This window comes from Labeo rohita, chromosome 23 (genome assembly GCF_022985175.1).
Source record: "Labeo rohita strain BAU-BD-2019 chromosome 23, IGBB_LRoh.1.0, whole genome shotgun sequence".
In the NCBI taxonomy this organism is placed as follows: Eukaryota; Metazoa; Chordata; class Actinopteri; order Cypriniformes; family Cyprinidae; genus Labeo; species Labeo rohita.
The window spans coordinates 31,799,927-31,825,144 of record NC_066891.1 but is presented as its reverse complement, the minus strand read 5'-3'; the positions used below and the strand labels follow the sequence as shown (position 1 = coordinate 31,825,144).

The 25,218-nt window shown below is 39.9% G+C and overlaps 1 protein-coding gene across 2 annotated transcripts; it reads left to right on the top strand.

Moving 5' to 3' along the window:
- Positions 1 to 135: 135 nt before the first annotated feature.
- On the top strand, positions 136 to 24,727 carry si:dkey-96f10.1 (6-phosphofructo-2-kinase/fructose-2,6-bisphosphatase). Of its 2 annotated transcripts, none has more exons than XM_051096318.1 (14): positions 136 to 325; positions 2,035 to 2,160; positions 2,614 to 2,710; positions 3,225 to 3,291; positions 4,217 to 4,291; positions 4,671 to 4,727; positions 5,000 to 5,121; positions 5,221 to 5,428; positions 12,285 to 12,431; positions 12,584 to 12,688; positions 20,301 to 20,430; positions 20,992 to 21,054; positions 21,146 to 21,210; positions 23,895 to 24,727. In XM_051096318.1, exons 1-14 carry the CDS (start codon positions 271 to 273, stop codon positions 23,952 to 23,954), a joined length of 1,377 nt encoding a protein of 458 aa, XP_050952275.1. In that variant the 5' UTR covers positions 136 to 270; the 3' UTR covers positions 23,955 to 24,727. The 2 variants fall into 2 exon arrangements, with proteins under 2 accessions (XP_050952275.1, XP_050952274.1); XM_051096317.1 differs by lacking the exon at positions 136 to 325 and adding an exon at positions 1,118 to 1,335.
- The last annotated feature ends 491 nt before the right edge of the window (positions 24,728 to 25,218 follow it).

Here is a 25,218-nt window from a genome sequence, read left to right as displayed (position 1 = left end):
GCATATTATGATAAATCAGTATTTTATTTGTCAGATACAAAACAGTTATAGAATAATGCCAAATGGGAAGAGACACATAATTCTCGTGAGAGTTTAGCAATGACCGCCGACTACCAGTGCTACTATGGCGAAAGACAACTCTTCGCCATTGGAAGGAACCATACGACGTAATCGTGACTAGTGAATATTCAAGACAGCAGTCTTCGCGCAGTATGACTGTTTATTTCGCTGTTAGTGTGGTATCAATGTTTGTGTTCATGTGTGTTATTAATGGAGCGTCGTGAGAAAGCCGTCATGAGAAAGAGAGCGCGCTGCGAGAGCACAGGTTAGACTGAAATAAATATCTATGAGCATGGAGTACTGCATGCAAACTGCGTTTTTTTAATAAACACACTCACACACGTTTCTCACTATGAGGACATGTAATAGACTGTCACCGTTTTTATATCGTTAGTGATATTTTCTATTGCCTAACCGGGCACCTGCCCCTAAAAATAACCCTCACAGAACCCTTTGCAAAACATTTAAATATAAACATATTTGGCCTATTTATTAAACTTTTTTTTTAACTAGTGAGGTTCTGCTTGCTAGTTGGTTTTACCTCACAAGCAGAGTCAAACCCCTACACATAAATATAGGTATCTGTACTGGCAGGGCTGTGGTGTCTTCTTACAGATGTGTCAAATGTGTTCTGGATAAATCTTAGATAGTGGAGGGCAAACACAGACCTCTAGACAAAGAGCATCTTTCTGCTGTTTGAGTTACAACTGTACGAAAACACACACACATACACACACACAATACATGTCAGAATGCATTAAAAACCTTCATGTACACTAGTTTTTTTTTGCTGTTGTTTTATTTTATATTATTATAATGATAGTTGTTGGTTTTGATTTATTTCTATGGTGTTTACAGGTAGTAACTTCATATTTCTGGGTATTCTAGATAAATTGACTTTTCCCTCATGATGATGGAAAGGAGGAGTTATTTTAAATGATTACCATTTATTTAGATTAGGACTGTTTTGTGAGTACCGATAGGCTGTTTATGTGTAACATTGTGTCAGGTGCTTTGATGCACCTCCTCCATCAGGGTTCACCAGTTTAAATCTGCTTCCAAGTGGACAAGGCTGCACATATTCTTTATAGAAGATATCAACGGTCCTGTTCACTTTCTCCAATTACCATACTCACCTGCATAAATATTACACAGAGACAGCGGTCTCTCACACACTGGTGAATATGTATCACTCACAAATTGAACTTACACAAAATCCTCTGGAGAAGATCTGGGTGCCATGGATGAGCAGCAGGCTGAGACGGAGAAGAGGCTGTAAGTCATATGCCTAAAGAAACATCTCTGTCTCATCCCTCACTCTATTTCCGTGGTCTTAATATCACGTTTTTAAAAGTATCAGTTAATTACACTGTTAGAAATGTATTTAGCCAAGTGAACTTGTTAAACACTTCTTTGTAAAACATTTAAAACAACTTTTCTTTTAGACCTTTGTAAAGTGTTTGTCATAAAACCTTCATGAAGTATTTTAAGGGAGAAGTGAGTCATATATAATACAGTCATACAAAAGCATATTGCATAGCGAAAATACTTTAAAATTAAATATATAAAATGATATTTCCTAATACAAGAATACGCTTGATATTATTGGTAATGAAATATCAGTTTTGTGTTGTTTGTTTTGTGTGTTTTTTAATGCTGGTTTGACGCAGTGTGTGACGGTTTGTGTCCTCAGGGGTGTTCACCTCACTGAGGTCCAGTTCACTGCCCTTTACGCACACACGTACACTCACACACAGAGAGAGAGAGAGACCACTAACACAAGAGACGCTAGTTCAGTTTCTTCACTGATGTAAATTAAATCAATGTCTGCTGGAGATCAGTTATAGAAATACATTATGAAGCCATATCGCATGATGAATCCATTTCTGTATGAAATGTTAGACTAATACAGTGTACAAAACTATCTTTTTTTTTTTTTTTTTTTTGCTTAAACATGATGTGTGTTTGTTTCAGCATCAGTACCGCAGTTCACCAACTCTCCCACCATGATTGTGATGGTTGGTCTGCCTGCGCGTGGAAAGACCTACATCTCGAAGAAACTCACACGCTACCTCAACTGGATTGGAGTTCCCACCAAAGGTGAGAATTATTATACATGAATGGATCAGTTAGTCAAAATAGCAGGTAGAAGCACAAATTCTTCTCCCACATTATAACCAAGCATTCGTTAACCAGCAGTTGATCAAAGATAAATTTTTTATTGTCCATTGACAGGGTTATTGGTAGATTTAGATACGTTTCTGTTAACTGACCAAACTGTGCAGTTATTGGTCGATACAGATAATTTCTGGCTGATTTAGAAATCTGATATTAGAAATATATACATTTTTGTTGCCAACACTATGGTAATTTCTGGCATTCTCACTCTTAAATGGGCAAATCTGGCAGGTAGCTTTGTTGTTTTTCAAGTTCAATTGTTTTAAAAGAAAAGTCTCAAGTGCATCTGTAACTGTGCCTCAGTTGTTGAAATAAAATTGTACAGCATTATTTCTTGCACTATACAGTATCACTGATGTAAAACTATTTTAACAGTGTTTAACGTTGGACAGTACCGCAGGGATGCTGTACGCAGCTATAAGAGTTATGAATTCTTCCGCCCAGACAATGAAGAGGCCATGAAAATTCGCAAGTGAGAAACTCACACTTTATACATCAGTGTTTTATTTAAGCAGTATCACCTGAGCAAGAGTGCTAAACGCAGTAATATGGTATTGTTTATTTAATTGTTGCATTAAGCAGTACCACACACATAATCATGCTGTTTATCTGAATATCAGCAAGGCTATGATTCAGTTCACCTCCGGGCCAATACACAGTGGCAGTATTGTTCCTTAATCCGTCAGGTGAGAGAATGATAAAGACTTGTCACTTGCTACTGGAGCAATGTAATGTAACCTGCTGAAAGGGTCTCTGAACAATCTCCACCACTAAAGCCGATTATTGACTTTCTTTGACTTCCCACTTGAGGGGCTCTGCCTTTTGTAGTGAGTAGGTCATCGAGATGCTCACCTTCAGCTGGAATACCATTTGGCCAATCAAATATGAGCACCAAAACTAACTGTTGTATCAACTGTATTGTAAACATTTTTTGTGTTTTTTATATTTTTGAATGTTTTGTTTGTTTTTTGTAAACTGTACTTTAGAGCTTGTGCTCTGGCGGCACTGAAGGATGTCTTTTGTTACTTTACTCAAGATCATGGACAAGTGGCAGTAAGTGACAGCACAAACACACACATCCTCACCTCAACACGGACAACAGTTACTGATGTTACCACAGAAATTAATGAGTTTAGAAGAGATGTGTAAAAACTTTATCTTTCTCTGAACAGTTAGCAGTAAACGCTGGTACTCTGTTTAACACTCGCATATGTTTATACACTTCCTACCAAAACTTTGGAATAATTAAGATTTTTTAATGTTTCATGCTGCATTTCAAGGCTGCATTTATTTAATTAAAAATACAGTAAAAACAAACAAACAAACCAAAGTTTCACTTTCCCTTTGAGAATGGGCAACAAATTTCTATCTAAATACTTTGGATCAGTTGTAGGCCTGTGTTTCACCCGGTTGATGGCAACATTGCCGTTGACGGGGGCATTGCTCAAAAAGTTGCACCATGTATTATATCAGCCTTACTCTTACTATCCTTGTCTCTCCCGCATCATAACAGTTATGAAGCTTGATATGTGTCTTTGGATTCAGTCCCTAAATCCCCCTATGATGTTTGGGCTGTTTCTACCTAGTGGTCACAATATATTACAAAAATTGATGGATAAAATTTTAGCTTTTGTGAATTTTGTCCAGTGGCCATGAATGTCTGAATCTCTGTTTTTATTCCTGGGTTCTACAGATTCCAATGATATATGCTTTCCTACCACTAGACATTTTGTCTGTCGGCCACTAGTGGTGATAAGCAATGATGACACGTTATTGACATTGTTGTCACATTATTGTTGTTGTGTAGATGGGTTTTTTAAGCATTTTGTTTAATTAAATTTTTTGTTTAATTTAAAATCACATTTTCAGTTGGCTAATTGCTGTATGCAGCTATGTTGGTTCTTCCAAACTTTTGTTTGGTAATGTATGTGAAAGGTTTTTAATGATGATACAACTAATTCAGCAAATTTATGTTCAGGTATTCGATGCGACCAACACAACAAGAGAACGTAGAGAGGTGATTCTCGCGTTTGCTAAAGAGAACGGCTATAAAGTGAGTGAAAAAGGTGAATTGATGAATTAATATTCATCAGAAATATTGGTAACACTTTAGATTAGAGAACACATGTTCAGTAATAGCTAAGAGTTTTCCTAAATAAACTTATAATTTGCTGCTTTTTGGTAGTAAGTAAGGTAGATGTTGTAGTAGTAGTTATGTTTAGGTACTGGGTAGAATTTAAGGATCTAGAATGTCGTCATGCTGTGATAGATGTTAATAAATAGCCGATACGCTAGTAATATGCATGCTAATAAGCAAGTACTTAATAATGTTTTCTAATCTAAAGTGTTACCAAAATAATTTCTATGATCTGTTCAGAGATCAAAGATCTCTACTGTATGTAACTATTAAAGTATTGTTGTCTTTCTTGTAGGTATTTTTTGTTGAGTCTCTTTGTGATGACCCAGAAATCATTGCAGAAAACATCAAGGTGAAGAAATAAGAGATACTAACGTCTTAAAAAATATTTTTGTTTCTCCTTTTAATTATTGATTGATCTGTGTGTTTTACTGTGCCTGTATGTGTGAGTTGCTTTTTAATGAGGTGCATCATTTTTAAACTGTTACCTGGTTAGTTGTCAGTATTGGACTATATATTTGTTTTGTAAACAATTCTTTAAAACAAAACAAAACAAAACAAAACATAACAAAACAAAAAACATACACGCTCTGCTTCCTGTAAAAGACCTTTGTTTATCTGCAGCAAGTGAAGCTGAGCAGTCCTGATTATGTTAACTGTGATAAAGAGGAGGCTGTGACTGACTTCCTTAAGAGAATAGACTGCTACAAACTCACATACGTTCCTTTAGATGATGACAAAGACAGGTGAAACATTGTCACCCAGAGTGAATTTGACAAACATCTGTTGTTTGACATGATCCAACATGTCCTCAATATTACTGTCCTCTCTCTTTGTGTCCACAGCAACCTGTCATACATTAAGATCTTTAATGTGGGCAGCAGGTACCTGGTTAATCAGGTTCAGGATCATATTCAGAGCAGGATCGTCTATTATCTGATGAACATCCATGTCACCCCTCGCACTATCTACCTCTGTCGTCATGGAGAGAGTGAACTCAACCTTTTGGGGCGTATCGGAGGTGATTCTGGCCTCTCGCCACGAGGAATGAAGGTTAGCATAAATCTGATTATAATGCAATAATGCTGGTAGAGTAAATATTTAATAATTAAATTAAATATTTAATAATGCAAATTATTAAATATTTTAAAAATATAAATGTATACATAATTCATTATTTTTAAATAATTATGCTTATCAGTTTAAATGTTAGGCGCAGTTATTGACAATTAGTATAAAATTACTGTGTAATTAATTAGTTAAAAAAATGCCTTTTTCATACTTATACCACGGCCTAAAAGAATGTACACTTAAAAAAAAAGTACATACTTTTGAGTTTATAGCAGAAGAGCAGGCAAGTCACTGTACATGGTCCATGCTGTTGCATACTTACGTGCATCTTGTCACTGTAATGTGGCCTCTCTATTTAACTGTCTTCACACGCTTCTCCCATGCTTGCAGTTTTTAAAAACTTTTTATTTGTATTTGTAGCACTGAACCAAATCAAAAAAAGCAAAAAAAAAAAAAAAAAAGGGAACAACACAGCGTCTCTTTTCCTCCTCAGGAAACCATGATTACAGTCTCGAGATGTTCCCTTATGAGAAAACTCATGTTTCTTCTTAAAATAAAGATGCTATGGGAACAACAATACCTACTTTGCCATACTTACAACTAGAGTTGTGGTACTCAGACTCATACTTGGACTCGAGTCTGGTCTCAAGTAAAATTTTTAGAGGACTCAGACTTGTCACTGACTCGAATGCATTTTTACTCGGACTTGACTCGGATTCGAGGGATGGGGTAAGCAGAGCTCATTAGTATTTAAGGGGACATGCAACAAAATGTGTTTTGTTTTACACTACCACTGAAAAAATTTGGTTACACTTTATTTTGATAGTCCACTTTAGACATTCTACTAACTATAAGTAACTTTTCTCATTAATTTGCAACTACATGTCTACTAACTCTCAGACTGTTAGGATAGGTTTAGGGTTAGTAGAATAAGTTGATGTACTTGCAAAGTTTAGAAGAGTGTTAGAAGATATTAAGCAGACAGTCTACTAATACTTTAATGGCTAGTTGACATGCAGTTGCAAAGTTACTTACTGTTATTATAATGTCTAAAGTGGACTACCAAAATAAAATGTTACCAAAAAATTTAATCAAAGCATGTTATAGATTTTTCAAGAAGACCCAAAATAATCATATCATGGCACATGGGCATCCAATGACCCCTGTAAAACACTAGGCATCATATACTTACCGACTTTGTAAATAGTGATAAAGGAAAACTGCCCATCATACGCTGCATAACTGAGGATCACACACTAGCAGACTTTAAAGTTATTCCTTTCACAACAAACTCGCAAAGAAATGTGAGTCTTTTTGCTATGAGACGCTTGACAAATGAAAACAATATGTGTTCTAAAATTGGCTGAAAATATCATATTTGATGTACTCTGACTGGGTGGAATCAGAGTTTGAAGCCAGAAGCTCAGAGTCTGTGACCATCATAAACTACACGATTTTGCATGGAATCTGTCAACTCAAATCTGCAAACTGGCTCTGACTTTTGGCAACTAGTGTCAACTAATCCCGACTGTAAATCAGCGGAAAATTAGGGCTAAAATTGTGTAATGTATTCCAGGTTTAAGCCAGCAGCACCTGAGAACCTGGTGCAGAGTCTAGGTCTAAATTATAAAATTTACAAATGTTCACGGGAAGGACCAGCCTATCACATCACAAACATCTTGAAGGGAAACCCCTGACAACAATGTTTTAGAAGCCACCAAACTTCTAGCTGAGTGTGCCTGACAACCATTAGTGGAGCCTTACCAGAGGACCAGCAAGAGAAATAGCCTCGACTATCCACTTGCTTAAAGTTTGCTTGGTCGCAGGAAAACCTTTTTTGGGCGGATTGAAGCATACAAACAGTTGATCAAATTTCCTCCACAGGGCAGCTCTGTGGACAAATGTATCCTGCATTCTCACTGGACTTCTCCTGTTCTGATGTACTGAAGGGTGTACTGCTCTTTTCAAAGATGTAAAAAATCTGGAACATTATTAAAAATTAATTACTTATTAATTAATGAATTATTAAAAATTGTGAAATGCTTGGTTTGGTCAGAGATCAGCCCCTTAAAGTATACTCTTATAAACTAGCTCAGGTGCAAGCAATCCACCAGATTAAACACCAGGCTAATTGCCCCACCTGACATCAATAGTAGTGGTGTTGATTATTTCAGAATAAAACAAGTGTTTTTTGAAGATTCCACTGCTAGTAGTGCATGGTACGGCAAAGTACGTAAGTGCTTTCAAAAGACCTCCGGGACAAGATTGTAGAAAGGCACAAGTTAGGAGAAGGCTACAAAAACATTTCAAAGGCTTTAGCTATCTCTCGGAGTACTGTTCAGAGTATCATTAAGAAGTGGAAAGTGTATGGCACCACCAACACATTGCCTAGATCAGGCTGTCCATCCAAAGTGGATAACAAAGCCAGGAAGACAATGAAAAGAGAAGCTACCAGGAGGCCAAAGGTAACTTTGAAGGACTTACAAGGCTTTGTGACTGGGTATGGTCAGTCTGTGAAAGTGACAACTGACAAAGCTGGCCTGTATGGCAAGGTGGCATGAAGAAATCCTAAAAAAAAGCTTCACACTCAGTCTCGTTTGTGCTATGCAAAAACACATTTGGATACCTTCTGGCAAAAGTTGCTATGGTCTGATGAGATCAAAACTGAACTCCAGTTGCTCCACACAAAACACACCATACCTACTGTGACACATGGTGGTGGCAGGATTATGTTGTGGGGGTGTTTTTCTTCAGCTGGGACTGAGCGATTGGTCAGGATTAAAGGGACAATACATGTGCCAAGTAAATAAAAAATGTAAAGGAAAACCTGCATCCCTCTACTAGACAGCTGAAGATGTGCAGGTCATTCACCTTCCAACATGACAATGACCCTGAACATACTACCAAAACAACAGCGAAATGGCTTAAGGATAAGAAGGTGAATGTCCTTGAGTTGCCAAGTCAGAGCCCTGACTTAAATCCAATCAAAATCTGAAGAGAGCAGTCTATTGCCGCTCACCACAAAATTTGACTGAACTTGAGCAATTCTGCAAGAAACAATGGGCAAATATTTCCCAGTCAAGGTTTGCAAAGCTGGTACAGACATATTCAAAACACTGATGGCTGTAATTAAAGCAAAAGGTGGCTCTACAAAGTATTAAATCAAGGGACTGATGACATTTCCAACCCTGTTATTCTAGTTTTTTGTTTTTTATTAAATTGCCAAACTGTTTTGCTTTTTCTTTCATTGGTTTGATCTTGTAAGACCTAAATTGTAAATAAAACTGGAAAAGTTATTTGGAATGGGGTTCAGGCTGTATGACAAATAAACCATTTCAAACGGGTATAATGGTTTTCTATGGGCACTGAATGTGTTCTTGACATGACAAACCAGTCCTGGGGTCTGATTTGTTTCATTTTCTGAATCTTGAACCTAATTGTTTTGACTGAACAATTCAATTGACGGAGATCTAAGATTATTCCCCTCATTCTTCCTCTCATTATTCTTTGGAATGTTGAAGTACCACTTGGTGGGACTTCTGAGGGCATCGAGGAGAGACAGGCACTATATTATGAGGAGTTCATTTATCCCTCAGAGGCCTGACACATCCAGCATCAGGACCTCATTGCTGAAGCCTTCTACAAGAACATGATAGTCAACAGATTTGTGTTCTCTTTAGAATAGGGTTAGGCAACATTTAAGAAAAAACCCTCACCTGCCTGTAGCGTTAGTAATTCAGTGTTCAGGTGTGTTTGATTAGGGGTAAAGCTAAACTCTGCTAGACAGCGGCACTCCAGGACCGACGTTGGCTGTCCTTGCTCTAGAAGACTTCAACTGAGAGTGCTGTTCTCCATCCCCCCGGGGGTGCTTTGGGAGTGAAATTTTGCAGTGGGAAGGGAAATCTACTGCAACTGATAAGAGAAGCTGGAAGAGAAGCCCAGCGATAGAGGTTGCTCTGGAATCTTGTCACTTGTTTCTTAGCCTTGTGGAATCTCTCAACAACAAAGAGGAGCATCCAGCAGGATGAAATTGTCTTTTTATTTAAGATCAGACAAGTTCAACCAAAGATGCCTCTCCGTAGCCACAAGTCAATGTTTTACTTGGCCAGGGCATGAGTAACAACCTCTACTAGCTCATAAGCAAGATAGTAAGATGGCGAGCCCTCAGTCTCTCCTGCCGTGATGGTGAGCACATCTACCTCCTCAGAACTTGACAGCTGCAGCATCGCATACCCCGGGCTCTTACTCTGGGGGTAAGAAACACAGGGAAAGCCCCATCTCCAACCCCACTACTAGATTGATCTGATACCCACGGTCACAGCCGCTAGTGTGCCTTTGCAGGAATGGAACGTTTGCAACTGCGGAACTGTGCAAACTCCGGTCACAGACAAACAACACACAAATCATGTGCATCCCCACCCATACTGTAGTGCAGGCAGGGACCAACACACCTAAATTACTGTTTGCTCACCGTAACTTGTTTGTATTTGACTTGTGCACAGGACAAACAACATAAACTTGACAAAATTCCACAAAGAGCATGCTGAAGACTGACACGGTTTATTCTTTTGTTTGTTTGTTTTGTTTGTTTGTTTAGCTTTATTGTCCCCATTAGGGGAAACTAGTTTTGCAGCAGTAAGTCACCATACATACAGACAATACATAATTCACAGACAACACCTTCACATATAAAACACAACACCCCAATCAGATTAAGAATTCATCAAACTAATAGGTCACTGAAACCAAAAAACCTTTAAAACATTTTGTTTTTCCACCAGGTACTCTAAACCGATAGCCTGAGTGCAGCAACTGAAATTCCTTCTGCAATTAATGGTCCAAATTTAAATTTAAAACTGAGTGTGTTCAATAAAATCTGTCTTTGACACATTCCGATTTTTCCTGCGACTTTGACAATTGATTTAATCTATTCCTATTTGACAGTGTAAGATTACCGAACCAGGCAACAATACAAAAAGAGAACACTGATTCAATAAATCACTTATAAAATAAAGTCAACATTGATACATTGAATTTTCCCATCTTTGTTAAAAAAAACATTAATTGCTGAATTTTCTTACAAACAACTGATACATGTGATGCATAATCTAATACATAAGTGATACATAATCCCAAGATATTTATGATTGTCAGTCAACTCAACATCCACTCCGTCTATGTTCTGGATGCACATCTAATTTTTCTGGTCCTGTACGTCTCCCCGCCCATGATGTTACGTTATGCCATTGGCCTGATTTTAAACATGCTTGGTGATTTGTTCCTATATAATCACTATTTTCCCATGCAGTGCAAGTTCGCACATAAGGGAACTCTGCATCTTTTAAATCAGATTGCACAAAAAGATGTGCAAAGTTGGGATCCATGAGTTATACACTGTCCGTGGGTTATAACTGTGTGATTGATAACCTCAAAGCAGGGGTGCCACAGCAATGCAGAGTTTAGTTCCAACCCTTCTCCATCACACATACCATGTACAGTAATTTTCAAAAAAGTCTGAAGGACCTGATTAGCTAGATTGGAATGTTTAATTAGGATTAATGTTAAACTCTGCAGGGCTGTGGCCCTTTAGAAACTAAGTTCTGGACCCCTGGCCTAAAGAGCATGTTAAAGGCACATGTGAATTGAGAGTTCTACGAAAAGTCTCAATTCACATTGTTTTGGAGCATCACATCATGAAATCAAATGCACATTTTTGCATTTGCTTGTGCATTTTTATCTTAAATTTGATGGATGTTTGAAATTTAATTTGACTGCCATAACCCTACCCATATTAGTATAGAGATTCCCACCCTCCCATGTCACCCAAGAAACCACCCACAACCTCTTAAAGTAGAAGTCCACTTCCAGAACAAAAATTTGCAGATAATGTACTCACCCCCTTGTCATCCAAGATGTTCATGTCTTTCTTTCTTCAGTCATAAAGAAATTATGTTTTTTGAGGAAAACATTTTAGCATTTTTCTCCATATAATGGACTGATATGGTGCCCCGAGTTTGAACTTCCAAAATGCAGTTTAAATGCAGCTTCAAACGATGCCAAATGTGGTTGTAAACCATACAGCTGAGGAAGAAGGGTCTTATGTAGCGAAGCGATTGGTTATTTTCATTAAAAAAAACAATTCAAATACTTTTTAATCTCAAATGCTCGTCTTGTCTTGCTCTGCCTGAACTTTTGTGCATTCTGGCTCAAGACAGTTCGGGTATGTTGAAAAACTCCACTCGTATTTTCTCCCTCAACTTCAAAAATCATTTTAAAATCATCCTACATCGCTGCAGAAGTACCAAAGTGAACATGCAAAGAAGATCAAACACCCTTAACAAAAAAGGTAAAACAGCGATATAGGACAATTTTGAAGTTGAGGGAGAACATGAGATGGGAGTTTTTCGACATACACTAACTGTCACGAACTGGAACAAAAACAGTTCAGGCAGAGTGAGACATTAAAGTAGAGCATTTGACATTAAAAAGTATATAAATTGTATTATTTTTATGAAAATAACTGATCGTTTCACTAGATAAGACCCTTCTTTCTCAGCTGGTATCATTTACAACCACATTTGGGCGTGCATTTGAGCTGCATTTAAACTACATTTGGAAGTTTAAAATCGGGGCACCATATCAGTCCATTATATGGAGAAAAATGCTGAGATGTTTCCCTCAAACAACATAATTTCTTTATGGCTGAAGAAAGAAAGACATGGACATCTTGGATGACAAGGGGTGAGTATATTATCTGTCAGTTTTTGTTCTGGAAATGGACTTCTCCTTTAATAGCTGCACAGCAACAAGTTAAAACTGAAAGACCTATTTGTGTCAGTTTGCTGCAGCTCTAGGCACATACATCAGGGGTCAGTGCATCCTGGATCTGAAGATCTGGACCAGTCACATGAGGAGAACAATCCAGACTGCAGAGGCAATCGGAACACCTTATGAACAGTGGAAAGCACTGAATGAGATCGATGCAGTGAGTATAATCCTGTTTCTAGTCACATATATGGCATTGTCAGCAGAATGCTGATTTGCAACCCAAGTAGCCCTTTATTTTGGTTCTTTTGCAGAGTGTGTTTGTGTTTTCCTGCATGAGAGATATTTGTCATAAACTGTGTTCATGTGCAGGGTGTGTGTGAGGAGATGACTTACGAAGAGATTCAAGATCACTTTCCTGAGGAGTTTGCTCTCAGAGACCAAGACAAATACCGGTACCGCTATCCAAAGGGTGAAGTGAGTATATGTTGTGGCAAGAGAAATTAGGAATTTATAGGTTACTCGCCAGGTGTAAATATTGTTGGCCTGTGCAATTAGTCCACCGCTGGAGTTTGCATTTTTATAGTTGTGTCTGCTCATCCTTCCACTGTAGAGAAGTAAAGCCAAAATGTACAAAGATGGCTGCTACCATACTGCTCTACTGATGTAATTTGCAACCATGGTATATTCAGAGTATATTCAGTAGTGATTCATTTGCAACCAGAGTATACACAGTAGTGATCTTGAATTCGAACCGCGCTATCAATATCCTGCCCAAACTTCAGTAGACTCAGTCCCAGCCACACAATCATGATGACGCCACAACTCTAAAACATCTATATACAGGTGCATCTCAATAAATTAGAATGTCGTGGAAAAGTTCATTTATTTCAGTAATTCAACTCAAATTGTGAAACTCGTGTATTAAATAAATTCAATGCACACAGACTAACAAATCAATACTATCTCAACAAATTAGAATATGGTGATATGCCAATCAGCTAATCAACTCAAAACACCTTCAAAGGTTTCCTGAGCCTTCAAAATGGTCTCTCAGTTTGATTCACTAGACTACACAATCATGGGGAAGACTGCTGATCTGACAGTTGTCCAGAAGACAATCATTGACACCCTTTACAAGGAGGGTAAGCCACAAACATTCATTGCCAAAGAAGCTGGCTGTTCACAGAGTGCTGTATACAAGACAAGCATGTTAACAGAAAGGAAGGAAAGAGTGTGGAAGAAAAAGATACACAAACTTCACAAGGAATGGGCTGAGGCTGGGGTCAAGGCATCAAGAGCCACCACACACAGACGTGTCAAGGAATTTGGCTACAGTTGTCGTATTCCCCTTGTTAAGCCACTCCTGAACCACAAACAACATCAGAGTCGTGTTACCTGGGCTAAGGAGAAGAAGAAATGGACTGATACCCAGATGAGAGCAAGTTTTGCATTTCATTTGGAAACCAAGGTCCTAGAGTCTGGAGGAAGGGTGGAGAAGCTGGAGAAGTCCAGTGTTAAGTTTCCACAGTCTGTGATGATTTGGGGTGCAATGTCATCTGTTGGTGTTGGTCCACTGTGTTTTTTTTTTTTGAAAACCAAAGTCACTGCACCCATTTACCAAGAAATTTTAGAGCACTTCATGCTTCCTTCTGCTGACCAGCTCTTTAAAGATGCTGATTTCATTTTCCAGCAGGACTTGGCACCTGCCCACACTGCCAACAGCACCAGAAGTTGGTTAAATGACCATGGTGTTGGTGTACTTGACTGGCCAGCAAACTCACCAGATCTGAACTCCACAGAGAATCTATGGGGTGTTGTCAAGAGGAAAATGAGAAACAAGAGACCAAAAAAAAATGCGGATGAGCTGAAGGCCACTGTCAAAGAAACCTGGGCTTCCATACCACCTCAGCAGTGCCACAGACTGATCACCTCCATGCCACGCCCAATTGAGGCAGTAATTAAAGCAAAAGGAGCCCCTACCAAGTATTGAGTACATATATAGTAAATGAACATACTTTCCAGAAGGCCAACAATTCACTGAAAATGTTTTTTTTTTGATCTTATGAAGTATTCTAATTTGTTGAGTGAATTGGTGGGTTTTTGTTAAATGTGAGCTAAAATCACCACAATTAAAAGAAACAAAGATTACAGTGCCCTCCACTAATACTGGCACCCTTGGTAAATATGAGCAAAGGTGGCTGTAAGGATAAATCTGCATTGTTTATCCTTTTAATCTTTCATTTAAAAAATTCACAATATTCTAACCTATCATTTAAGTAAAACCATGGAAAGCAGGGGGAAAATCTCTTTATGAAATAAATGTTTTTCTGTAGTTCATGTTGACCACAATTATTGGCACCCAATTATTGCAATGTCCTTTATTCAAGATAACAGCTCTGTGTTTTCTTCTTTAATGCCTGAAGAGTTTGGAGAACACCTGACAAGAGATCAGAGACCATTCCTTCATACAGAAACTCTTCAGATCCTTTAGTTTCCCAGCTCCATGCTGGTGCTTCTTCTCTTCAGTTCACCTCACGCATTTTCTATAGGGTTCAGGTCAGGCAACTGGGATGGTCATGGCAGAAGCTTCATTTTATGCTCAGTGACACATTTTTGTGTTGATTTGATGTTTGATTTGGATCACTGTCCTGATGGAAGATCCAACCACAGCTCATTATAGAACTTCTAACAGATGCAGTCAGGTTTACATTTTTTATCTGTTGGTATTTGCTAGAATCCATGATGCCATGTATCTGAACAAGATGTCCAGGACCTCTGGCAGAAAAATAAGCCCACAAGGATCCAGCAGTATATTTAACCGTGGGCATGGGGTACTTTTCGTACCAAACCTATCTTGAGTGTTTGCTGCCAGAAAGCTCTTTTTTTTAGTTTCATCTGACCACAGAAGCCATTCCCATTTGAAATTCAAGTTGTGTCTGACAACTGAATATGCTGGAGTTTGTTTTTGGATGAGCAAGGAGGATTTTTCTTAAAACCCTCCTGAACAACATGTGGTGACGTAGGGGCTGTTTGAATTTTTTTTTAGTCTTTTGGCCCCAAGACTCAACTAATCTCTGCAATTCTCCTACTGTGATCCTTGGAGAATCTTTGGACACTTAAACTCTCCTCTTCACCATGCATTAGGACGATATAGACACACGTCATTTTCCAGGCAGATTTGTAACATCTTTAGTTTAACTTGAATTCTTAATTATTGTACTAATGATGGAAATTGGGATTTTCAATCCTTTAGCTCTTTTCTTGCAGCCATTTTCTATTTTGTGAAGCTCAACAATCTTGTTCTGCACATCAGAACTATATTATTTGGTTTTATTCCTTGTGATGGATGATTAAGGAAATTTGGCCTTTGTGCTCCTCATATTTATAATCCTGTGAAACAGGAAGTTATTGCTGGACAATATCATACTCCTAGTCATTTTAGTGTGCTAAATAAATGCAAATATGAATGGGAATATACTTCAGAGATATTTTACTCATTATAATTTCTAAGGGTGCCAATAATTGTGCCCAACATGCATATGAGAAAAACATTTATTTCATAACGTAAGTTTCCCCCCACTTTTAATTGTTTTACTTCAGTGAAAGGTTAGCATTTTGTGAATTTTTTGAATGTAAGATCATTGTAACAGGACTCCAGGGAAGCGTGTAAGATCCAGATGCGAGCTTTATTAAACAGATCATAGTCAAGACAGGCAGGGTCAATCTCCAAACAAACAATGAAACGTAGGCAAGACAAAAACGTAATCCAATAAAACAGGAAATGAGTCCAAATACCGGTGAGCAGTCCAAAGTAACAAATGAACAAGGCTATGAAACCAGACAAAAACTATGGCAGTGAAACAAGAAAAACTATGACCAAGAAACAAAACCGTGGCAAAGACAAAAACAAGGCAATGAAACAGGATAAATGCTTGGTAAAGTCCACACAGGCAAAACAATACTTCGCGGGGTCCTGTTTGGCATGGCCCTGCTTATATGGCCACCAAACAGGAAGTAACCCATGAAGCAGCAGAGGGAGCGGGAACAGTCAGTCAGTGGGTGAGGGCTCCCTCTGCTGGCGTGGCATTACAGAATCCCCCCCTCTAGGAGCGACTCCTGGCGCTCAAAACAACAACAGTCCAGGAGGGTGGGGGAACAGAGGCAAAACAGGGGGTGGGACGGAGAGCCAGGTCCGTGCAGAGGAGGTGGGCCTGGATCGTGGAGCAGGGACAGACAGTAAAGCACTGGAGGACCTGGGCCATGGAACAGTGGCAGACAGTGAAGTACTGGAGGACCTGGGCCATGGAGCAGTGGCAGACAGTGGAACCTTGGAGGACCAGGGCCGTGGAGCTGTGGCAGACAGTGGAACCTTGGAGGTCCTGGACCGTGGAGCTGTGGCAGACAGTGGAACCTTGGAGGACCAGGGCCGTGGAGCAATGGCAGACAGTGGGACACTGGAGGGCCTGGGCCGTGGAGCAGTAGCAGACAGTGGAACCTTGGAAGGCCTGGGCCATGGAGCAATGGCAGAGCAGGAAGCCATGGCAGGGCAGGCAGAGCAGGTAGAGCAGGGAGCCATGGCGAGGCAGGCAGAGCAGGCAGAACAGGGAGCCATGGTGGGACAGACAGAGCAGACAGGAGCAAAGATATCCACAGTGGAACTAGTGACATCCATAGCAGAGCAGAGAGTTCATGATAGGCCTACTTGGCCGTGACATAATGGGCAGAGAGTTCATGATTGGCCTTCTTGACCGTGACATGGCGGGCAGAGAGTTCATAGGAAGATGCCGCCCCCTTAGGGGGTTCTGCAGCTGGAGCCGCCCTCTCCGGGGGCATTGGCACAAACTCATGGTCAGACGTGGCAGAGAGTTCATTAATGGACGCCACCTTCTTAGGAGGTTCTACAGTGGATGCTGACACCTCAGGAGGTACTGGCACAAACTCATGGTCAGACAAGATCTGTGGAGCAGACTTGTGGACCGACGCGGCAGTGAGTTCATGAATGGACGCCATCTCCTTTGGAGGATCTACAGCGGAAGCTGACACCTCTGGAGGCATTGGCGCAAATTCTGGGACAGACGAGGCCTCTGAAGCAGACCCGTGGACAGATGAGGCATCTGGAGCAGACCCGTGGACAGACGAGGCCTCTGGAGCAGACTTGTGGACAGACGAGGCCTCTGGAGTACAGCGTGTAGCCCACACGCTCAAAATGGCATGGGATGTCAGCTGATGCGTGACGAGGCTCTGGGGGCTCAGCTGACACGTGACGAGGCTCTGGGGGGTCAGCTGAGACGTGACGAGGCTCTAGACAATCAGCTGAGACATGACGAGTCTCTTGGGGGTCTGCTGAGACGTGACGAGGCTCTTGGAGGTCAGACGGGACCTGGCGAGGTTCTGGCATGACGGCCGTGGCTTGGCGAGGCTCCATACTAGCAGTCATGTCGTGAAGAGGCTCTGTTAGAAGCGCAGCTGAGACTTGACTTGACTCAGGGAAGTCTGCCGTGACATGACTTGACTCTGGGATGTCTGCCGTGGCTTGACTTGACTCGGGGAGGTCTGCCATGACTTGACTCGCCTCGTGAAGAGCAGCTGTGACTTGACCTGGCTCGTGAAGGCCAGCTGTGACTTGACTTGGCTCGTGAAGGTCAGCTGTGACTTGACTTGGCTCTGGAACAACAACAGTAACTTGACTTGGCTCATGAAGATCTGCTGTAACTTGGCTTGGTTTATGGAAATCAGCTGTGGTTTGACGTAACATAGACAACCCAGCTGTAACTCGACTTGACTCAGGAACAACAGCTGTAACATGACTTGACTCATGGGGAACAGCTGTGACTTGGCTTGACTCATGGGGAACAGCTGTGACTTGGCTTGACTCATGGGGAACAACAGCTGTGACTTGGCTTGACTCATGGAGAACAACAGCTGTGCCTTGGCTTGACTCATGGAGAACAACAGCTGTGCCTTGGTTTGACTCATGGAGAACAGCTGTATCTTGGCTTGACTCATGGAGAACAGCTGTATCTTGACGTGGCTCAGGAAATACAGCTGTCACTTGACTTGGCACTGAAAGTGCAGCCCTGACTTGACTTGATACCAGAGGATCAGACATCACTTGATTTGCTTTGGGTGTGGCAGATATGGGATGAGATTCAAATGACATGATTTTGGACTGATGAGGCTCGGGTGTGGCAGCCATCTTGGCCGGGGACTCAGATGGGGCGGCCATCTTGTGAACAGACTTGGGGATGGTGGCCATCTTGTGAACAGGCTTGGGGATGGCAGCCATCTTGTGAACAGGCTTGGGGATGGCGGCCATCTTGTGAACAGGCTTGGGGATGGCGGCCATCTTGTGGACTGGCTCTGGGATGGCGGCCATCTTGTGGACTGGCTCTGGGATGGCGGCCATCTTGTGAGCTGGCAGTGGGAGGGCGGCTATGACAGGTACAGACTCTGGACGGGCAGGCATGGCGTGAGCCGGCCCTGGAGCGGCAGACAAGGCGTGAGCCGGCCCTGGAGCGGCAGGCATGGTGTGAGCAGGCCCTGGAGCGGCAGGCATGGCGTGAGCAGGCCTTGGAGCAGAAGACGTGACGTGAGCAGGCCTTGGAGCAGAAGACATGACGTGAGCAGGCTTTGGTTTGATGGGTATAGAGTGAACTGGCTCTGGCTTGGTAGGCATGACATGAGAAGGCTGTGATATGGGGGTTACTATAGGATTGCGGGGTCCCTCATCCGCAATCCCAACAGTAAAAGGTGATCCACTTAATAGCAGAGCATAATCAATATATTGTTCCAGAGACCAGTATATTTTCCCTCCAGGTAGGTAAGAACGAATGGGTTTGTTTAATCCATGGCGGAAAATGTCCTTAAGTGCCACGTCATTAAAAGCCACAAGGTGACACAGTCCACAACATAGTCTTCAATACAGCGGTTACCTTGGCAGAGGCAGAAGAGGTGTGATGCTGGATCCATGGTGATCTGTGTTCTGAAAGCCGCTGGATCTGTGGGAGGCGAAGTATTCTGTAACAGGACTCCAGGGAAGCGTGTAAGATCCAGATGCGAGCTTTATTAAACAGATCGGAATCAAGACAGGCAGGGTCAGTCTCCAAACAAACAATGAAACGTAGGCAAGACAAAAGCGTAATCCAATAAAACAGGCAATGAGTCCAAATGCCGGTGAGCAGTCCAAAGTAACAAATGAACAAGGCTATAAAACCAGACAAAAACTATGGCAGTGAAACAAGACCAACCTATGGCAAAAAACAAGGAAAAACTATGACCAAGAAACAAAACCGTGGCAAAGACAAAAACAAGGCAATGAAACAGGATAAACGCTTGGTAGAGTCCACACAGGCAAAACAATACTTTGCAGGGTCCTGTTTGGCATAGCCCTGCTTATATGGCCACCAAACAGGAAGTAACCCATGAAGCAGCAGAGGGAGCGGGAACAGTCAGTCAGTGGGTGAGGGCTGGCGTGGCGTTACAATCATAAAGATAAACAAAGCAGATTTATTTTCATAGCCGTCTTCGCTCATATTTACCAAGGGTGCCAATATTAATGGAGGGCACTGTAAACTACTTCAGTCTGTGTGCATTGAATTTATTTAATACACGAGTTTCACAATTTGAATTACTGAAATAAATGAACTTTTCCACGACATTCAAATTTATTGAAATCCACCTGTATATAACAGCTCTATAACATTTACTTTCTATAACATCAAATAACTAACTAAAACCAAACTTATTTGAAAATTGAACAGTTTTTTAGTTTGGCGGACGTCCCATTTGTTTACATGGAGAGGGCAGGGTTAATGACCTATACTACAGCCAGCCACCAGGAGTTTGTTTTGTTTTTACATTTGTTTACACCATGTGTATACTGCAAATCATGTTGATGTCATTACAGACCTAATTGCTTGCTTTTTTCTGTGGAACACAAAAGAAGGCATTGTGAAAAAAATATTCAACGAAACACAAATGGGTTACCAACATTCTTCAGACATTCTCTGGTTTTTATGTGGCCCACAGAAGGAAGAAAGTCCTACTGTTTGGTAATGACATTTTGTGTTTGTGTGTGTGTGTTCAGTCCTATGAGGATCTGGTTCAGCGTTTAGAGCCTGTTATCATGGAACTTGAGCGCCAGGAGAATGTTCTGGTCATATGTCATCAGGCTGTCATGCGTTGTCTGCTGGCGTACTTCCTGGACAAAAGCTCAGGTAGAGAAAAACTTTCAGAACATACTACTGGAACATTACTCCAATACTTAAGCTGTTGCAGTTGCAATCAAAAGTTTGTGAACTCTTTGGAATGACCTGGATTTCTGCATTAATAAAAAGTGATCTTTATCCAAGTGCACACCACCACCATTCCTATCCATGTACTTTGATTTTTGATACTTAGGTTTAGCCATTATCATTATTTCCTCATGTGCAAACAAGCTAAACGCTATACAAATAAAGACTTAATTTCACATTCAGGCTTGAAAGAAGGATTTAATGAAAAGCCTACCCAATTCTAGATTATTGCAATTACCACAGCCTAACTACCTAACTAAAATATATATATAATTGTCTATAATAATCTATAATTTTGCTCAGACCATATTTTATGAGTAATCAATGCAGAAATCCAGGTAAGAATTTTGCCATCCTTGATATTTACAACATTATACTCTTTCTTGAATTGCGTGGAAAGAAAATGGTCAGTCCAGGGTATACATGTACTGTACATTTGTCTGAACAGTGTTTAATGACCGTTCTGTCCTGATGTCGCTCTAGACGAGCTGCCTTATCTGAAGTGTCCTCTGCATACAGTGATGAAACTCACTCCTGTTGCATATGGTCAGACTCTTTTACTTTCTTCTGAAATCTAACTTTTTACACATAGATCAGTTTGATTGTAAAATGGTCTATTTTTCTTTTGTATTTCCAGGATGTGAAGTTGAGTCAAATTTCTTAAATGTTGAAGCAGTAAACACACACAGAGACAGACCTGTGGTGAGCACAGTAATACTTTCATACTTTAACATTTATAAACTTAATAGCAGTGCAATTCTTTTTTTTTTTCACAAGCAGTTGGTACATTTTCAAACTCCTTAGTTCTAATTTTACAGCAGATCTTCAACAATGCACTTTTTTCCAACATTTCAGCATGTTCAGTTCACTTAATACAAGTAGCACAAAATCACAACATACCTTTTTTACTTTTATTAAAACTATTTGCCTTTAACAATATTATCAACATTAAACTTTTCATTTGCACCTGTTCGGTTCATTTTAAATTAATACAACTAATCTCAACAGGTAATTAGTGAATAATTTGGTATAGCTTTAGTTACAGATTAAATACACATGGTTTGCAATTCTACACAACAGATAACTAAATATAATGAATACTTTTTACAGTATATGTATTTTAAATGACAACAACAGTGTTTAAAATGTGTGCATGTGTGTTTGCTTGAATACATGGTTTATGAGAACACAATTGTTTTTAACAAGGGTGGCGAACGTCGGCCCTGGACAGCCGCAGCCCTGCAGAGTTTTGCTTCAACCCTAATCGAACACACCTGAAAAAGCTAATCAAGGTCTGAAGGGTTACTAGAAAGCTACAGGCAGATGGGTTTTTATTACAGTTAGAGTTGAACTCTGCAGGGCTACAGTTCTCCAGGACCAGAGTTCACCACCCCTGTTGTAATTACATGGGTATTACAACCTAAACATGGTTTATAAGGACACTTCCTGTGTCCTCGTAAATCAGTTGTTTTTTGGGTTATGGGTAGATTTAGGCGTAGGGTTAGGGTAAGGGGACAATGAATGTAGTTTGTGCAGTATAAAAACCATTATGCCTGTCTGTGGAGGGTCCCCATTAACCACATATACAAGTATTTATGTGTGTGTGTGCGTACGTGAGAGAGAGCATTTGCAATTCGTGACACAAAGCAGGATAGGATGCAAATTGGTCATGCAGAATAAAGTATTAATATGTGCATTATACATACCAATATACAGCCAGTATGTTAGTAATATGGATGCTAATGCTTGTGCATAAGTTATACTGTGACAAATTAGCATTGCAGTCTGAAACTGAACTCTGTCACCACAAAAAAACAATTTACTTGGACAGATCTTTTCGTTTTTCATGCCTGTTATAAACAATTATTACTCATGTACCTGTGGAACAGTTTGTAAAACATTAACGGTTTATTGGCAGAAGAATATTAGTCACAGTTCCAATAACTTAGGACAGTAAAGAGACCTTTCTACTGGTCTCAACAACGATCTCAACAACTGGCAAATCTGACCGCTACAAAACTTTCATACAAATATCTGTCATACAAATATTTACAAATGAGAAATTTGATGGAAAAATGGCAGCTGAAAGTGGGAGGACGTCTGTATATGGATTAAAAAATGTAATGTAAATAATTCATTATAATTTTCAGATTAATTAATCATATTAATCACAAATTATCACACATCAATTTTGGTATAGTACCCCAAAAGATCATTTGAAGTCATTACTGTGGTAGATGAGAAAAGCATTGAATAGACATTACATAAAGAAGCCTTAGAAATAAATATTTTAACTCAGCATTACATAAATAATAATAAATTGGTAATAATAGTTGTCTGATTTGACGGCTCTTCTTCACGGCAGCTGCCTATTCATATCTACATTCAAGGCTTAGTTATGTCCTTTGCATTCTGTATCTGTCTGTTTTGAACAAGTTTGTCAGCGCTTGTGAAAAGAGTCATGCCATGATAACGTGCTGCACCAAATGGTTGGGTCGTGCCCACAACTAGGATCTGATTTTGTATAAAAATCAAGACACTTTGCTTCTGGGTCAGTTTTTTTGCAAAAAACATACAGTTTGAAGCCTCCACAACAAAGGTCCTCAACCCTGTTCCTGGGGACCCACTATCCTGAAGAATTTAGCTGCTACCCTAATCAAACACACCTGAAGCAGCCAATCAAAGCTACTCAAGACTGCTTAAAAACTGCAAGCGGGTGTGCTGAAGCAGGTTAAAATATAAACATTCCAGGAGAGTGGGTCCCCAGGAGCAGGGTTGAAGATGTCTGCTCCACAATATCTGACTTCTGGAAGAACCAAGTTGTGTGAGTGAAGGAAACAGGGGTGAGATTCAGAGCACTGGGATTCTGGAGATGGTTTAACATGGGCCAGACCCTGCACACTTTGATGCAACAATTTGTGCCCTGACCAGGAGTCGTTTAGCCCTCGATTCCACTTCTGGTGAAATTCTGAATGCCATTCTGAAATTTCCACTCAACAAAACAGTAATGCTGCAAGAATACTGGTTCACGGGTTCTGTGGTTCTGTAGTGACTCCCAAACGTTTTCATCTTTACATAAACTTATGAATGTTATTGGTTGCCTTTCTAGATAATCCTGTCTTAATACATGAATTGACTTTGGTCATCTGAAAGTGCCCCATCATGAAGTGTTTGAGTAAATACAGTTTATGTTCTGATTTGTAATGTTGCATGAATATTGTAATGTTGCAGTATTTAGTATACCCTTTGTTATTAGAGAAGAGAACTTACAAATATATGCATGACAAATATAGATGCATTTACAAACATTACCATTTTAGCAGCCTCCTGTATTTGTTTAAAATATGAATTTGTGTGATACCGATAATCTTGTTGTGATGTTTCAGAATGTGGATGTGAACAGAGATCCAGAGGACGCTTTACTGACCGTACCAGAACACAACTAGACAAGACCACAAAAAATACACCAGTTCAGTTCTCTAAATGATTACATATAATTTTTTATTTCTAGGGCCTTCTGACCTTAGATATTATTTTGTAATAATTGCAATAATTTTGGGGTAAATTGGGGTATTATTCTGCGGTGTTGATGTTACTCAGATCTTTTGACAAAATTGTATAAAATTATGTTCAATCATTTGATGAAAACATTTATGAACAAGAAATGCCAACTACTTTTAATGGTTATTTAGACTTATACATTGGTGTCATGAAAATGTAAAAGCTATAGATGGTTGATGTGTAACGTAAAAGATTAATTGAGTCTTTTAAACACCTAATTTTGCAGCGTGATGATGATCCTGCTTTATGAGTCATACGACTTTCAGTTTGGAGACGTCACAGCTGACCAGATCATTTCAGCTTTCAAACCGCAACTCACAGAGTTCATTAAAGGTGAAGACAGTAATTTTTTATTGTGTTGTTCTGTATGACAGTCTACATCAGGGGTCCTCAAATAGCAGAACACATTCTGGTTCTTGGTTCCAACTGGACTGTGAAACCTAATGACAACAGTAGCACCATTTACCCATATTTGTATAGTTTAAAGTGAGCAGTGCATCAAAACAACAAAGCACAATCCACAAATCACTCAGGGTCATTTTTGGTATCTTTCGACATTATATCCTAAAATTTGTATCTAGTGCAAACACTTCATTTAAGCCCTTTCTGTTCCTTGCAGATTGCTTGTCTCCCTCATTAAAGAGTGTCACAGATGAAACTGTACCACTTGGAACTGTAATTGAAAACCTAGTCTACATTGTCAGGTTTTGCTTTATCTGACACTAGAGGCATTGATACAGCATCACACTAAATGAAAATGTTGAATAATGGAGACCAATATAATACCAGTAAATTGAGTAGCATTTGGCTAGCCAGGCCTGCCACCATGACAGCATGCTCCCTGTAATATATTTTTTAGGGCATGCAAGTGTGCATGCTTTCAAACATATTGCCTTTTGAACACAAACCCAAGAAATGGCATACCCAAATTAAAAATGATATAGTGCACAAAGTCTTTGGACTAGGCAGTTTAAGTCATAATTAATTACAATCATAATAAAAAAAAATAGTTTAGCTTTGTGGGGGTTCATCCTGTGGAGAGGACAGCACATGATCCCCTTTCTGGTATTAGTTGCTTCAGATTGTGCTTACAGCTCATTCACTGTATCAGGTCGAAGGTTGTCGATCATATAAATAAAGTGCTTTTTT

Excerpts from the sequence above, each read along its gene's own strand:
- si:dkey-96f10.1 (XM_051096317.1), top strand. The coding sequence starts at position 1,245 with ATGTATCACTCACAAATTGAACTTACACAAAATCCTCTGGAGAAGATC. Across the intron at positions 2,161-2,613 it reads GATTGGAGTTCCCACCAAAG|TGTTTAACGTTGGACAGTAC; the intron begins GTGAGAATTATT and ends CTATTTTAACAG. Across the intron at positions 21,211-23,894 it reads CACACAGAGACAGACCTGTG|AATGTGGATGTGAACAGAGA; the intron begins GTGAGCACAGTA and ends GTGATGTTTCAG.